The following is a 15,433-nucleotide window of genomic DNA, read 5'->3' as shown; positions in this document are numbered from 1 at the left end:
TTTTAAGTTAGCCATCTCTGCTTCCTGTTTGTGGTTAGAGATGTGTACCCAGCTACTGCTCCAGCCAGTATGCCTGCTTCTCATTCCTCTGGAACCATAAACATTATATAACCCTCCCTTCTGCAAGCTGGCTTGGTTTCTCACGGTGACAGAAGAGTAAAGACAGCTACTTCAGTCACAACCTGGATCATCAGCCCTCGAGTGATGATGTCTAAACCAGTTCACTGTGAAAGCCCTAGTACAGAAACAAGCTTCTTCCCATAGAAGAAAGGAGATCCAACTAACGTTCAGATTCTCGTCAAGGCTTTAGGGACAGAGAAGCAAACTCTACTGGCCACACTCCTGTCATTTCTTCAGAGACCTACATCTGTCTCAAATACATTCACAGCTTCCTTATCTTTTCTTATATTTATTTATTTATTTTGGTTTTTTTGAGGCAGGGTTTCTCTGTGTAGCCCTGGCTGTCCTGGAACTCACTCTGTAGACTAGGCTGGCCTCTTCCTTCCAAGGATGTGGCTAAAGGGATGAGGTCCCACTTCATGGCTATTGAGATAGAGTGTTGCTACATAGCATTCACTGGCTGGAACTTGCTATGTAGACCAGGCTGGCTTCAAATTCAGAGATTTGCCGGCCTCTGTCTCCTGAGTGCTGAGATTAAGGGTGTGCACCACCACATGGCCCTGCACTTACTTGCTCCATGGTGTGCATGTGGAACTCAGAAGATAACCTGTAGCAGTCAGTACAGTCTCTTTCTACCATATAGGTTCCAGGAACCAAACCAACATCTTCAGGCTTCATGGTAAGTCATCTGGACAGCTGCCAATGTTACATATTTTTATCTGACCAAGACATTCTACAGCATGAGTCTATCATGTTCCAGTGATTAATGCTTTGTTAGTATTAATCCATACACACTCTAAGATATCTTATAAACCCAGTGACTAAAAACATACCATACATAACAGTGTGGAACCCATCTGAAGACATTATATTGAATCATTGGAAATCCAAGGGTCTGGAGCTGGGTATGGTACACACCCTGTAATGTACCAGGGAAGAAGAGGCAGAAGAGTCGGGACTACAAGTCCATGCGCCTCATACTCAGTGCTGTGGTCAATCCTGAACGACAATTAGTAGGACTTAGAAGCACCATGACAGCAAGTATTTGGTCATATACGTGTTTAATCTTTGTTAGGTTATTTGCGAGAGGAAGACACACCCTTAATGTGGGACATAACATTCTGTGGTCTGAGGTCCCATAATGAATAAAAAGGAGAAAGTGGGCTCAATACAAGCACTCATCAGGGTGGACAGTTCCCTCAAGGCCTTGCTGCCACGACTCCCTGCTACCTTGGACTGTGTGCCCTCAAACTGTGAGCCCAAATAAACTCTTTCTTCCTTTCTCAAGGTGTTTTATCATGGCAAACAGGAAAAAAGAATACTAAAAAAAAAAAAAAAAAAAAAGACTGTCATGAAGTGGGGCTGTTGCCATGATAAACCCAACCATATAGTTCTTACCTGTTTGGAACTGGTTTGTTGGAGGAACATGGAAGAGTTTTGAAACTTTGGGCTAGAAAAGCCTTTGAGTACTACAGGCATAGTTTAGTGGGTCATGCCCGTGGGAACCTGGAGAATAATTCTGAGAGCAATGGGGACAGCAGAGGCCTGGTTCACAAGGTTCCCAGTGAAGAGCCAGTGGGACCATTCATGGGATATTCTGGGAAATAGTCCGCCTGTGTCATAAGAGCCTGAATCTGGTTGAATTTAAAGGCTTGTTGTCTCACTCCAGGCCTCTGCTGACAAAGCATGCCATGGTGGGGAGCACAAGTCACTGAAGAGAGGAGGACTGGCGAGCAGGCAGGAGTTCAAAGCCAACCAGGACTACACAGTGAGACCATCTCAACATTACCCCCTCCCCTCCCATCTAGAATAATATCTGTAGTTTCTGATCTGTATTTAACACACTCAACTGTACAATAAAATATAATTTACTCCCTAGAGAGTTGGTGTGTGTTCCTATGTGGGCTCCTGTGAGGGAAGCTACAAAACATTTCTCTGTCCACTTAGCTACCAACTAGCTGTGACTCCCACAAGCAGCTCACTACACAACTCCAGCACCAGGGGATGCAATGCCTCTGGCCTCTGTGAGCTCCTGTACTCGTGTGCACACACATACACTTCTTTTTGTTTGTTTTGGTTTTTGTTTGTTTGTTTTTGTTTTTTCGAGACAGGGTTTCTCTGTGTAGCTCTGGCTGTCTTGGAACTCACTCTGTAAACCAGGCTGGCCTCAAACTCAGAAATCCACCTGCCTCTGCCTCCCGAGTACTGGGATTAAAGGCCTGAGCCACCATGCCCAGCTACACATACACTTCTTGAACACACATCCTCCACACCCACACTAAAGTGGCCTCTGTTAGTGTAGCACCATCCCTTTTTCATGGGTTGTTTCTTCTGACTCAATGTTACTCAGCAAGGCTGGCGATCCTAACAGCCATTCCCACCTCCTCTGTACACGGCTCCCCTTCCTGTGCAAAGCACCCTCTTCTCACAAGCCAAAATATCTGACTCAGGAAAGGACACGTGGGACCATGAGATTTTCTATGTGCAATGGGGCAAGGCAACCTCTGCCAGAGTAAACATTAGAAACAGAGCCAGTTTCCCTACAGCTTACACAGGATAGTCAGTTTCTTTGCTTAAACTGTGTTGAGTGGGTTCCTAATGATTCCTAGTTAGAGTCCTAGTTATTTTTCTTTGCATACTTTCTAAATTTTAATAAAGATATAGAAAGCATATTTTAAAAACAATTTTAAATTTGAAAGCCATATTCCAAGACAAATGTGAACTGGGAAACCTGGGTAAGATCAATACAATGTCGTATAGCACAACCCAACCCATCGCTTCTCCAGCTCCTGTCCCCACCTCTCCGGCCTTAATCTCTTCTTACTTTACTGCCAGCAGAAAGCAAAAGTCCACATTAGTTTTAACAACTTGTTAGAGCCAGGAATGGTGGCACAATCCCAGTGTAGACTGTAAAGGCAAGAGCCTCAGGAGTTCAAGGTCAGCCTTAGACTACACAGTAGTTTAAAGTCAGCCTGGGGTACAGATGTACTAGCATACTAGGCAGCCAGAGAGCAAGGCTCTCAAAACAAAAACAGAAACAAAAGACCTCCAAAGTTTCTCCAACTAAGCAACTCCCTGTCTTTAGGGTCAAACCCTAAGAAGCAGAAGCTGGGACCCCAGTAGAGGAGTTAAAGGACTGGGGGAGCTGAAGGGGTTTGCAACCCCATAGGAAGAACAACAATACCAACCAACCAACATCCCCGCCCCCTCCCCAGAGCTCCTAGAGACTAAACCACCAACCAAAGAGGACAGATGGAGTGACCCATGGCTCCAGCCACATATGTAGCAGAGGATGGCCTTTTTGGGCATCGATGGGAGGAAAGACCCTTGGTCCTGTGAAAGCTTGATGCCCCAGTGTAGGGGAATGCTAGCTCAGGGAGGCGGGAGTGGGTGGGTGGGGGAGCACCCTCATAGAAGCAGGCAGAGTGGGGATAGGGAGTTTCCGGGCTGGGAAAGGGGATAACATTTAAAATGTAAATAAAGAAAATATCCAAAAAAAAAAAAAAAGAAGCAGAAGCTGTTGGTTAACCAAGTTTGTGATACTTAGGTAAATGTACTGTTCAGGAACACATATATTTATACTTGTGCATATTTAAAATATATAAGATACTAAAAATATATGCACATATACACAGATCCACTCAACAGTGACATCCACCCAACCATTTATTGCTTCTGTTGTTTTCAGTTTTGTTGTGATTAGGTCTTTTTTGTTTTTGTTTTTGTTTTTCAAGACAAGGTTTCTCTGTGTAGCCCTGGCTGTCCTGGAACTCACTCTGTAGACCAGACTGTCCTTGAACTCAGAAATCCACCTACCTCTGCCTCCCAAGTGCTAGGATTAAAGGCGTGAGCCACCACTGCCCAGCGTGACTAGGTCTTATTAGGTAAATCAGACAGGACGCAAACTCGCAGACACCAGTCTGCCTCTGCCTCCCCAGTCCTAGGATTAAAGTGTATGCCATCATACTCAGCCCCACGCAACTTTTAGTTTTTATTGACCAAGCTGCTCAGTCACCACTCTGGAAGTATTTTATTGTTCAGAGCTTCCCAGCATGGCTGTTACAAAGAACCATGCTAAGGAGGCGGAAGAACTGATGATGCTAAGTAGGAAAGAGCATGCAGGCCTGCGCCTGCTCACATCCAAATGGAAACAATGTCTCTGAGGTGTGGCTGACCAGGTCCAGCCTGGCCAGGTTTCCACAGCCCCACCCACATGCTGCGACTCGAGTGATGCTGAAACCCAAAAGGCATGGCAACAGAACCTGTAGAAAATCCAAACTATCATAACCAGCCATCCTACTTGAAGTTAATCTCTTAGAACAGCTAAACTTTTATTTAAAAAGCAAATCAAGCATATTTGTCATCTTAAAAAAAAAACATGTAAACATTGCAAAATTTGGAGGGTTATTTATAATCTGAAGACACTTATAAAAATTTTTGGACTTGTTAGGACTATAAATACTAACCCTCTACTCCCCTCCCCCCATGAAAAAAGCCAATTGTTACAAAAATATAAAAAAATATTCTAGCTTCTAGTTAACCTTTCATGGAAGAATCTCAGAACTCTGGAGCATATCTGGATTATATGCCTAGCGAGCACACATGGTACCTTTTCAGCTTTTAAAGGAAAAGCTGTAGACCATCACATCCTGTTATGGATGCGGCTACTTCCTTCACAGTAATGCAATGCTTGTGAGTGTTAACAACTTGAAGTTCTGTTTTAAAGTCGCACCCCCTGCAGTGTGGGACTATAGGGCAGGAGGCTGGTTTCAGCCTTACTCCACAGCCTTCACATCTTTCTCTCTCTGGCTCCGAAAACTCCCTTGACTCGCTGCGTGGGTACCCAGGCTCCTGCGCGGGAGCTCCGGACAGCTTTCCCACTCTCACTGAAGAACGAGACAGTTAAGAGACAAGCCTGGCCTGGCGCTCCCTATAGCACCTGTTTCCTTGGTGCGCACATGGCCCACCCAGGTGTGCTAATTCAAGGAATATATTTGCTTGGTGGCTGCTACTTTGTGACACACAGGGAAGCCTGATGAGATAGGATGCTGTCCGCAGATGAGGGAGGGAGGCAGGAAACTGATGTGAAGAGAGCACTGAATCAGATTGCATGCGCTCCTTCTTGGCAGCCAGTGTAACCAGGCACCGTGATCAGTTAGTTACAAATGAGCCAAATTCAGTTTGAAACCATGAAAAACAACTTTCAGGGCCTTGGGAAAGGATTGCCTCCATTTTCAGCCCTTGCTTATCTCTGCTGCGACCAGCAGAGGGCGATGGTATGCATCAAGGCTCAGGCAAACCTGGAGAAAACTGTTCTAGATAGCTAGTGCAATTTGAGCTGGTATCTGATGTGACCCCTGTCCTACTACTGACTTCGATATTCTTGCCTGTGATGCGCTGCCTATCTTCAGACCAGAATGGTCAGCTTTCTCTGAGTTCTCACTAGACTTGCAGGCTTACTGTCCAAAAGGCTACATTTTCACACTGGTCAGGGTTTGATTTCATGGATCTCACTATTGATTTCTGGATTCCCAGCCCTTATCATGTCAAGTCACATATTTCCCAACACCTGCTTGTTTCTCCAGATCTGACATAATCTCATTTCCATGTACTCTGGCTGCTTAAGACCCAAAGGAACTCTCCAAACAGAATAGCGATTCAGAGAATCCAAGTACATCTGCCGAGCAGGTTGACTCTACTTTGGTTGCATTTAAAAAAAGAACAAAACAAAACAAAACAAAAACAAAAACAAAAACAGGGCCTGTGAGACATTGCAAAACCACTGTTTGCTCGAAGAACTCTCAAACATCAAGGCACAAAGAAAGAAGTCTCCTTGGGGAAATGAAGATGAACAGCGTTGGTGGCCTGTCTGAGGTCTGAGGCAGAGTCCTTGAGGAAGGCCTGGGTGGTCTTGGGAGGGTCTGGCTCCGGTGCCTGAGGCGTCCTCATGAGTACTGCTCCAGGAACTTCAGGTGAAAGTCTTTCACCTTGTGGAGCACGGTCTTCAGTTTATCCACCGGAGGGAGAATGGTCATTCTGTCAGGAAGGCGAACAATATCAGCCTGGCTGTTCACAGGATGAACCCAACACCACCCAACATAGAATGCCAGTGTTTATACACAGGCATTTCTACTACAGTCAGACCCGGAAAGCAATAAACCAGATTCTGAGTCACCAAAATGTATTCTTCATTACCGCAGAAGGCGGCACCATGGTTGTTGCTGTTGTTGTTTGTATATTTATTTATTTATTTTGATTTTTCAAGACAGGGTTTCCCTGTGTAGTCTTGGCTGTCCTGGAACTCACTCTGTAGACCAGGCTGGGCTCGAACTCAGAAATCCACCTGCCTCTGCCTCCCAAGTGCTGGGGTTAAAGGCATGCGTCACCACGCCCGGCTGTATATTTATTTTAAGACGGGGTTTCTCTACGTAGCCCCAGCTGTCCTAGAACTTGCTATGTAAACCAGATTGGCTTTGAAATTACAGAGATCTGCCTTCCTCGGCCCCTTTTTTCCTCCTCTTTCCTTCCTCTTTTATAAAACAGGTTTTCATATGACACTAGCTGATCTGGAACTCACCCTGATGCTCAGGCTGGCCTTGAGGTGACAGTAATCCTTCTGCCTCAGCTTCTTAAAGTGATTGCATTACAGGCATGCCCCACCACATATGGCTCCAGGAACACATTCTGACTAGTACAGAGACCTTTCTAGAACATGACTTTTTTTTTCTTCCTGTTTTGTGGTGTTAGGGATTGAATTTAGGGCTTCATACATGCTAGACAAGTGGTCAAACTATATTCTAATCCTAGAACACAACTCTTAGCCTTTCTTTCAGAAATTGAATCCCGCCCCCATGTGTGTGTGTGTGTGTGTGTGTGTGTGTGTGTGTGTGTGTATGTGTGTGTGTGCTGAGACATATGGGTGTGTCCCAGTATTCAGTTGCTGACAGTAAGCCAATCTCAAATCACAGGTTTCACTTCAAAGACATTTTCAGTTCCCACAAAAGTAACCTCTCTCTCCAGTCCTGACAACACTGTTCCCACCTCAATCACACTCTTGGTGACGTGATGGGCACGGACACTGGGACCTCACACTTGCGTACGATCTACCACTGGGCTACCCTGCCACCCCAGCTCTCTGTTTCAGATGGACCGTGGATCGCAGCAGAGAACCTGACCAAGGATAAAAGGGCCAGGTAGGCAGTTAGTCCATCTGAGGACACAGCCCATATCTTTGACTGTTCAAAGACTTGGCTCTAGACGTCAGCAACTCATGACAATTCTTTTTTTAGCATCTGCTACAAGAGACACTGCTGCAGGAGCTGTGAAGAAATAACTGTGTTATGATCAGAGTTGGCCTCTGTGAGGAACATTTGCCTAACAACTCTGGGAATCCATGTATCCATCTGTACAGAGCTGGACAAGGCATGGCTGTAAACAGCCTCTCGGTTTGTGGACCGAATTCTGTCTCAGTGTAGTACCTTAAGAGGCTTTGGGGCCCAGGATAGTGTCATGGCCTATAGTGCAGCCAAGGAGCTACACCTGTTCTGTGCCAGGCTGTCCTGGTTGGGATTTCTGTCAAATTGACACAAACTAGATTTATCTGGGAAGAATTTCTCCCAAGAAACTAACTCCGTCCATTTGATTAGCCTATAAAATATAAAAGTTTGTGGAGGCTTTTTCTTGATTAATGATTGATGTGGAAGGACCCAGGCCACCATGGGTGGTGCCTCCCCTGGACAGATGTCCTGGATTACATACGAAAGCAGGCTGAGCAAGCCATGGAAAGCAAGCCAGTAAGCAACGTTCCCCTGTGCTCTGTCTCAGGTCCTGCCTTCAGGTTCCTGCCCTGGCTTTTCCCTGAGCATAGACCTTAACCCACAAGTCAAATAAACACTTTCCTTCCTTCTACGTTGCTTTTGAAAAGCTCTCTATGATGGCAACAGAAATCTAACTAAGGCACTGGCTTTGCCCTGGGCATTCAGAAGCATAGAGGGTGGCAGGGGCAGGAAGCAGCCGAGAGGCGGGACAGTCCAGGAAGACTTAGAGGGGCTGTAAAGCACCCCCATTTCCTTATGTAGTGACAGAGGGTCTGAGCCTGCCATGATGAGAGTCACTCAAGGAGAAGAGAGGCTCAGACCCTGCAGTCTCTAAAGCAAGAACTCAAGGGACCAACACCAACCACCCCCAAAAGAAAGTGTCACACCTGAAGTGGTAAGTGCCTTCTCGCTGCCCAAAGCCACTGCCAGGCACGACACAGATGCCAGTCTCCTCCAGGAGCTTCATGCAGTAGAACATGTCTGGAGCCATTTTATGGGACTGTGGGAAGAGGACAGAACTTGAGAGTCATGCCTGGCTGTACACGAGACCTGCACACATTAAAAACCCAAACCCAAACAGAGCTGGTTTTGGTTTACACCTATAATCATAGCCCTTGAGAAGCTTAAACAAAAAACATGCCTTGAATTCAGGGCCAGCCTGAGCTACACAGTGGGGTCTCACCTGGGCTATAAATATAAGTCTTCACTTGGCGTGAAGGGCTCAAAGCCAGATAGAACCAAAATGCAGTGTCAGTGCCTCTTTTCTGTGGCAGACCCCTCCTTCTCCCTTTCCTGATGGCAAAGTAAAGCAGGATTCCAGGTCACAGCCAGGAAGCTGGTTCTGGGACTCAGACATCTGAAGCTACTGTTGGCCAGGCAGGGGCTGTGACACCCCTGATCTGCATTCAAGGGTTCCAGTATTCCCATCCCCATCCCAGCAACTGTTCAACAGGCACTGGCTGCAGATGGCTATCTATGTGCCAAGTCACACAAATGATCTGAAAACGGCGCCCTGGGATCTAAATCCAGCAGGGCCTTGCAGGAGATACACCCGGGAGCAACCGCTGACAGTGCTGAGGAAGGCTACGAAAGCCGATAGGATTAGAAAAGCCTCGGGCTTTAGGGAGCACACTTCTGAACACGTGCCTGAAGGCATTTGCAGAGGAAATGTGGAGGATGTGCCCGTCGGTTGGGGTAGGAGAAAGAAAACCTGCAATGGCTTCCCCTTCCTCTGCTTCTGCATCCTCACCCAGAGATGAGCAAGGAGCCGTGTGCTTCTGCCTCATCATCACATGACTCATGCCTTCCCACCAGAGGGCCATAACCATAACGTAGGGAGCCAAAGACATCTCTTTTCTCTGACTTTCTACCTTGTCAGGTGTTTGGTCACAGCAATGAAACCAACATCAAACAGTGTGGGTTATACAACAATTTCTCGGGAAGTCTCGGGCTCTGGCAGGCGGGGTCTGATCTCGGGTGGGCCTGGATACCCAGTGTCTAACAAGGTGCTCAGGCACTCCAGGGATGCACACATTACTTTCCCTTGAGCTTCAGAGCATGGTCTGCAATAGCATACGAGGACTTGGAAGAGCAGGCTCTCAGCTCCATTGAAGACTCATTAAGCCAAACCCAAGGCTTCTATCGTGAACACTCAGGAGTCACTGTGGCAGGAGGCAATGGCTGGGGGAGGTGAGGACTCTCATTGCTTCTCCAACACCAGTATCACACTCTTCTTGGGTCCTGCCCTTCAGAGTCAGTATGCCTTGCTGTTTTAGTGGTTTTTAGATGTATTTATTTCATGTGTATGAGTGTCTCGTCTGCTTGTATGCCTGGGTCCTACATGCATGCTTGGTGTCTTTGGAAATAGGATGAGGGCGTGGCTAATGCCCTAGATCTCTAACGCCCTAGAGCTGGAGTTGTGAAGGCTGTGAGTGAAACCATGTAGGTGCTGAAGGCCAGGCTCATCATCTGCAAGCAGCAAGTGTCTTAACAGCTAAGCTATGCCTCCACCCTGAGAGTACACCGTGGAGGCTCAACCTGGACTCTCACTTGGGGTTAGCCTCTTACTTGCTCTATTACCACCATACTCTGCTGCAGCCGGGACTCTTAAGAAGCTATTGCATGGTAAACTGCGTTTGTCCAGGAGGACACAGAGTTCAGAACTCCTAAGGTCAGCACCATGGCTCACCAAAGCAAAAAGCCAACCATGTCAGAGACAGCTCAAGTGAATCCAGGAAGCCAGCCAGCCCTCCGCTCTGACCTGAGCTGCCTCCACGGCCTTGGCAGGGATGAGAATCCGAGGGAACGCATACATAGCTCCTTGCAAGGGGTTGCACTGGATCCCTGGGACTTGGTTAAACAGATCTTCTGTCAGCTTTGCTTTTTTGGCCAGATTACCAAGGACGAATTCTTTTTCCTAATGATGACAAAAAGCACAGGTATCAGTGATTCTAGACAAGGCTATGTGAACAGATTGACAGAAAGTAAGCTGCATGTAACAAACACTGTACATGGCTAGGGGAAGAAGGTAGGCATAGACACATGGACCGGTCTTTCTACATAGATTTTTTTTTCATCCATCAGTGTGAATGGCCCTGGCCCTGGGTAGAATACCCTAGAAACACTTCTCTGAGAGTCACGAGTGTCCCTGGGGACCAGCCCCATCATGTCATCTAGGGATTATCCCTTTGTACTCTCCGTCAGTGAGGTGTACACGGATGGAGACTCAGGCAGAGCAGAGTCGGCAACAGTCCCAGAGCTGGACAAGCATCCAAAGCTGGAAGAGAATCAATCAGAATTCCTGTAAGTTCTGTTGTACAGGAGGGAAACTAAGATGAGAGCTGAGGATGAGAAGATAAACAAAGCGTGGTGCAGCCACACAGTGACATACGCCCCAGCCTTCAATCCCAAAGAGACCTCTGCTGTTCTGGGCAGGCCTCCACAGGGATAACCTGGAGGACACTGTGCCGAGTGGAATATGCCAGTCACACAAGAACACACATTGTGTAATTCCACCTATACATATGTGTCTTAGGGAATTCATGGGGACAGAGTAGAATGCTGGCTGCCAAGAACCGGGGAATGGGAGAGTGGAGACTATGTGTTTACTAGGTCTCATGTGTCAAGTGGGGATAAAAGTTCTTGAAATGGATGGGATGAGAGAGGGCTGCACAACCATCTGAGTGGCTTTCCTTAATGAAACAGAACTGCCTGTCTGGGGCTGGAGAGATGGCTCAGCGGTTAAGAGCACTAACTGCTCTTCCAGAGGTCCTGAGTTCAATTCTCAGCAACCACATGGTGGCTCACAACCATCTGTAATGGGATCTGATACCCTCTTCTGGTGTGTCTGAAAACAGACTACAGTGTACTCATACACAAAAATAAATAAATAAATAAATAAATAGATAAATAAATAAATCTCTAAAAAGAAAAAAAAAAAAAAGAACTGTCTATCTGTCCATCTGTCTGTTTAGACAGGGTCTTTCTGAATAGCCCTGGCTGTCATAGAACTTACTATATAAACCAGGCTGGCCTTGAACTCACAGAGGTTCTCCTGCCTCTGCCTCTTGAGTGCTGGGATTAAAGGTATTTACTACAGCAGGATAGAAGTGTATATTTAAAACGAGAAAAAAGTTCAGTTGTTTGTATTTTACTACAAAAAAGAGGAGGAGGAGGGAGTCCTGTCGAGGAGAAGGGAGTGCTGTAGGTACGCCTATAATCCTAGCCTTTAGGAGGCTGAAGCAGGAGGATCTTGACTTAAAAAATGGTTTGGCTGCAAAACCCTGTGTCAAAAAAAACAAACAAGCCAACCTCCCCCTACACACGCCTCTCCAAAGGGGGGTGGGGCACATCTGGGAACTGACTTTTACGATGCTCACAGAGAAAAAGAAAAGTCCATTGACTCACACAGGAAGTCTTCCCACTTCCAAACTGTTGCATCTCTGTTACATCTTTAGACTTAACTCATGAGAGTGGTTCAACAACCAAGAGACATTAGGGTGCCCCCTTGAAAGATGGCTGCGGGTGGACACACCCAGACACACCATCAGATGCAGGGCCACATGGAGTGGTGGCTGCTCACTTACCATGACCCTGGCAATAGCAGTGATGGACACAGGTCAAGCTGACTTACCCTGCTGAATTGCTCAAAGGACTCCTCTCCTGGTTCCGGTGGATTCACAACAATGTCCATGGCGGCCTGTCCTGACACTGGCGGACAGAGGCGAACCGAGAGTAGCTTCACCAGCTGGCCTTTGATCTCGGGGTGCAAATTGATCACCTCCATGTAGCCCCCTCTGTAGCCACACCTGGAGAGACGAGAGGGAGGAGCCCACCGCCAGTTAGAAGAAGCCCTCATAAACGCAGGTTGGACACCAGATCTCTAACGCCACACCCTCCATACCCAGCAGGCAGCTGTGGCTGAGTTCTGGCCAGTGTTAGGTGAACATGTCACTACAAGTCACTCTCTTACAGGGAGAAGCAAGAACTCTCTTTCCTTTTCTCCCTTCTCGTCTGACGGGTGGTTACTACATGTTGAAGAAGCAGACTCACAAGCCACCGTTCTTAAACCACCTCAAGGAGCCGGCTCTGCCTTTCTGCCTTCCTGGGATCTCTGAACAACTATGTCCAAAAAAAATACATTGTCACCCTTTCTGAACCTCTATACTTTTGGGCTATTCTGTTAGAGCTGCTTTCCCTGAAACCTAACTCATATACACTTAATCTACATCAAATTAAACCAAAAACAATGTAAGGAGGTGGCTCCCTTGACCTAACCAAAACATTTCTCTTTTTTGTTTGTTTTTTTGTTTTATGTTTGTTTGTTTGTTTGTTTTAGACAGGGTTTCTCTGTGTAGCCCTGGCTGTCCTGGAACTCACTTTGTAGACCAGGTTGGCCTGGAACTCAGAAATCTGCCTGCCTCTGCCTCCCGAGTGCTGGGATTAAAGGCGTGTGCCACCACGCCTGGCTACCAAAACATTTCTTCAGGCTTCATATGCTATTCCTTCGACCTAGAATGTTCCCCCAAATGTCTCCCTTCCTACTCCAGTCCCACCTTCTGGCAGTCCTACCTCTTCTCTGACTTCAGTTCTCCACCGGCTGCATAGCTTTCCTCTCTGCCTTGTTCTTCACTCCTTGGTAACACACTGGCTTTGTGACGGCAGAGTCCTCAGTGCCTCGATCTCAGGGTAAGTGCTCAGTAAACACTAGTCACAAATATGGGCCCCAAATATCGGTCTTATAACCACCCCAGTGCTAAGGCAGTCTTGCACACAGAGCTTGGTACCTATCCATCTAACTCCTCTCTTCATGGACCTTCAGACTTCAGGCAACGTTAGAGCAGAAGATTCCAGACTCAGAGCTGCTACGGGACCTGTTTTCATTCCCATCACTTATCCACAGTCTGGTTTCTTTTGAGCCTGGCTGCATTTCCCTGGAGCCTCTGTACAGGGATGGCTCTTATACCACTAGATTTGCCAGAGAGATACAGTCTGTCTCCTGATTCTTACACCAGCGGCAAGTGATGAAGGCTGCTTTCTAACCATGTGGGTGGACCACAAGTAGAGCAGCAGGCAGAAAGGAGAGTGTAAGCACTGGGACCACAGACCCGCCCGTGGCAGAGAGGAGAAGCGGCAGACATACTCGCCCATGTAGCCCTTGGAGGTGGAGTGGAAGGAGGCGAGCTCCACGTTGCTGGAGTACTCGTGCCCCATCTGGTAAAGCACTTTCTTAAACGAGTGGAATCTGCAGTCTGGAGAGTACACGTTGTCCTGGTACACCTGCAGGGGAAACATGACAGTCGCCATGAGTCCTTCTGGAAGGCTGTGGCTCAGAGTAGCCAACGGTCTACACCCAGGAGAGGTGCATAGGTACGGAGTTAACCTGTTGTCAGGTGAAGGCCACAAAATCCAGCTTTGAACAAGCCAGCCAGCCCCACTTCCGATGCTATTTCCACACATAAGTCAGAATGTGCCTGAAGGAACATTCCAGAACAAGCCTCAGACTGGATCCTAAGACAGCCCAGGAGCTCCCCTGACTTCTACATTTACCCATTTCTAGCCTGCCTGTCTGATGCATCAGGCCAGTGGTGACACCAGGGACTTCCATCCTCCCCAGCAAATGTTCTCCTAAAGCGTTGTTCATTCTTCTATGAGTGGGAGCAGCTTCCTGTCCCCTGCCCTCTGTTCTGGGGTGAACTCTGTGGGATGTCCTTTATGCCACTTGCCAGGTTTGTCTCTGCTCTTTTTGCCAGAGCACACCCCCGCACTTCCCTGTCTCTGGATCTAGCACTCACAGCCACCCCGCCTATTCCACACTCAGGGAAGCTGGCTGGCTGCGTCAGTGGGGCAGTCAGAAGCCTGCCCTCCTCCCAGTCAGCACACTTCCAGAGGGAATCCCCAGGTCTCACTGATGCCTCTTTCTTTATCTTTAGAAAGTAAGGTTTTTAGATCGATGATTACTTATGGCAAATTAAATGTGGTAACGGAGCAGGGTGCTTAAAGAGAAAGGAGACAATAAACATGCTGAAATGAAGGGAAAGCGTCAATGGCTACGACGGACTCTCAGTTTCCTCCAAATCACACAAAGAACGGGAAGCCCAGGCCTCGTGATTGGCATTCGAGAAGTTACAGTTACAGACCTGACATCCTCCCAGGCTCACAAAGTGCTGGAGAGTAAATGAGAAGGAAGGCAGGGACCACCAAGAGGCAGGGAACTGTGCCTTAGGAGTGGCTTCAGCCTCTTCCCCTACAGGGCAGCTACCCCCACACACACCCCTCTTAGGTAGGAGCCCCTGCATTTCCTTCAGGGAGGCCCCCTGGCTTTCCAGGTGGAAGTTTGGGAAGGGCAGAGAACTCGCACCTGGCCTGGGCCTGGCCAATTTGCACATTGCAACCCCAGGCTACAGTGGTTGGCCCAATAATTATGGCTCAAGTTGAACCAATCAGGTGTAAACTTGCTGGAATTACAAGGGTGAAAAGCTGCTTTCAAGGCTGGGAAGATAGTCAACATACAGAGATGAAAGGAGAAGGATCTGGAAGACACAGTTTGAGTCCAGGCTCCAACCATATATATATCATCATCATCATCATCATCATCATCATCATCTCCTCCTCCAAGTTTAAAATAATCTGTTAAAATTCTGTAGTCTCAACACTGTGAGACTAAAGCAGGAGGACTGCTGTGAATCTAAAGCCAGCCTAAACTATACAGTAAGTTTAGGGTAGCCTGGGTTACCCAGTGAATTCTCAGTCTCCCATATATACAGAGAATGTGTGTGTGTGTGTGTGTGTGTGTGTACAATACAACTAGAGTCCGAACCGACAGAGAGATAATTTATGTCCCAAGTTCATAGGATAAGAATGAACATCCTCACCTTTGCTTGCCCAGAATCATTCTGCCTAGGACGTTCTCTATGGCTCTAGAACCATCAGACCTGAATAATAACAATTCCCCCTATACAAGAGGGCTTGCCCCCTCCCTCTCTGAATGTCCCCAC

At 47.3% G+C, this 15,433-nt stretch overlaps 1 protein-coding gene across 2 annotated transcripts in view; it reads right to left on the bottom strand.

Annotated features, from left to right (window-relative positions):
* Positions 1–2,789: 2,789 nt before the first annotated feature.
* Positions 2,790–15,433, bottom strand: part of Gpt2 (glutamic pyruvate transaminase (alanine aminotransferase) 2) — a 36,327-nt gene continuing 23,683 nt past the window's right edge. The window contains exons 8-12 of one of the 2 annotated variants that reach the window (NM_173866.4): positions 13,579–13,715; positions 12,070–12,244; positions 10,198–10,353; positions 8,324–8,436; positions 2,790–6,156 (exon numbers count right to left, since the gene is read on the bottom strand). In NM_173866.4, the coding sequence (NP_776291.1) occupies positions 6,066–6,156; positions 8,324–8,436; positions 10,198–10,353; positions 12,070–12,244; positions 13,579–13,715 (672 nt within the window). In that variant the 3' untranslated portion in view covers positions 2,790–6,065. The remainder of the gene's footprint in view (positions 6,157–8,323; positions 8,437–10,197; positions 10,354–12,069; positions 12,245–13,578; positions 13,716–15,433) is intronic. The other variant, XM_006530559.3, reaches the window with a different exon arrangement.

This window comes from Mus musculus, chromosome 8 (genome assembly GCF_000001635.26).
Source record: "Mus musculus strain C57BL/6J chromosome 8, GRCm38.p6 C57BL/6J".
Classification (NCBI taxonomy): domain Eukaryota; kingdom Metazoa; phylum Chordata; class Mammalia; order Rodentia; family Muridae; genus Mus; species Mus musculus.
Note: the sequence above shows the minus strand (reverse complement) of the source record. Positions and strands in the feature narration are given on the sequence as shown.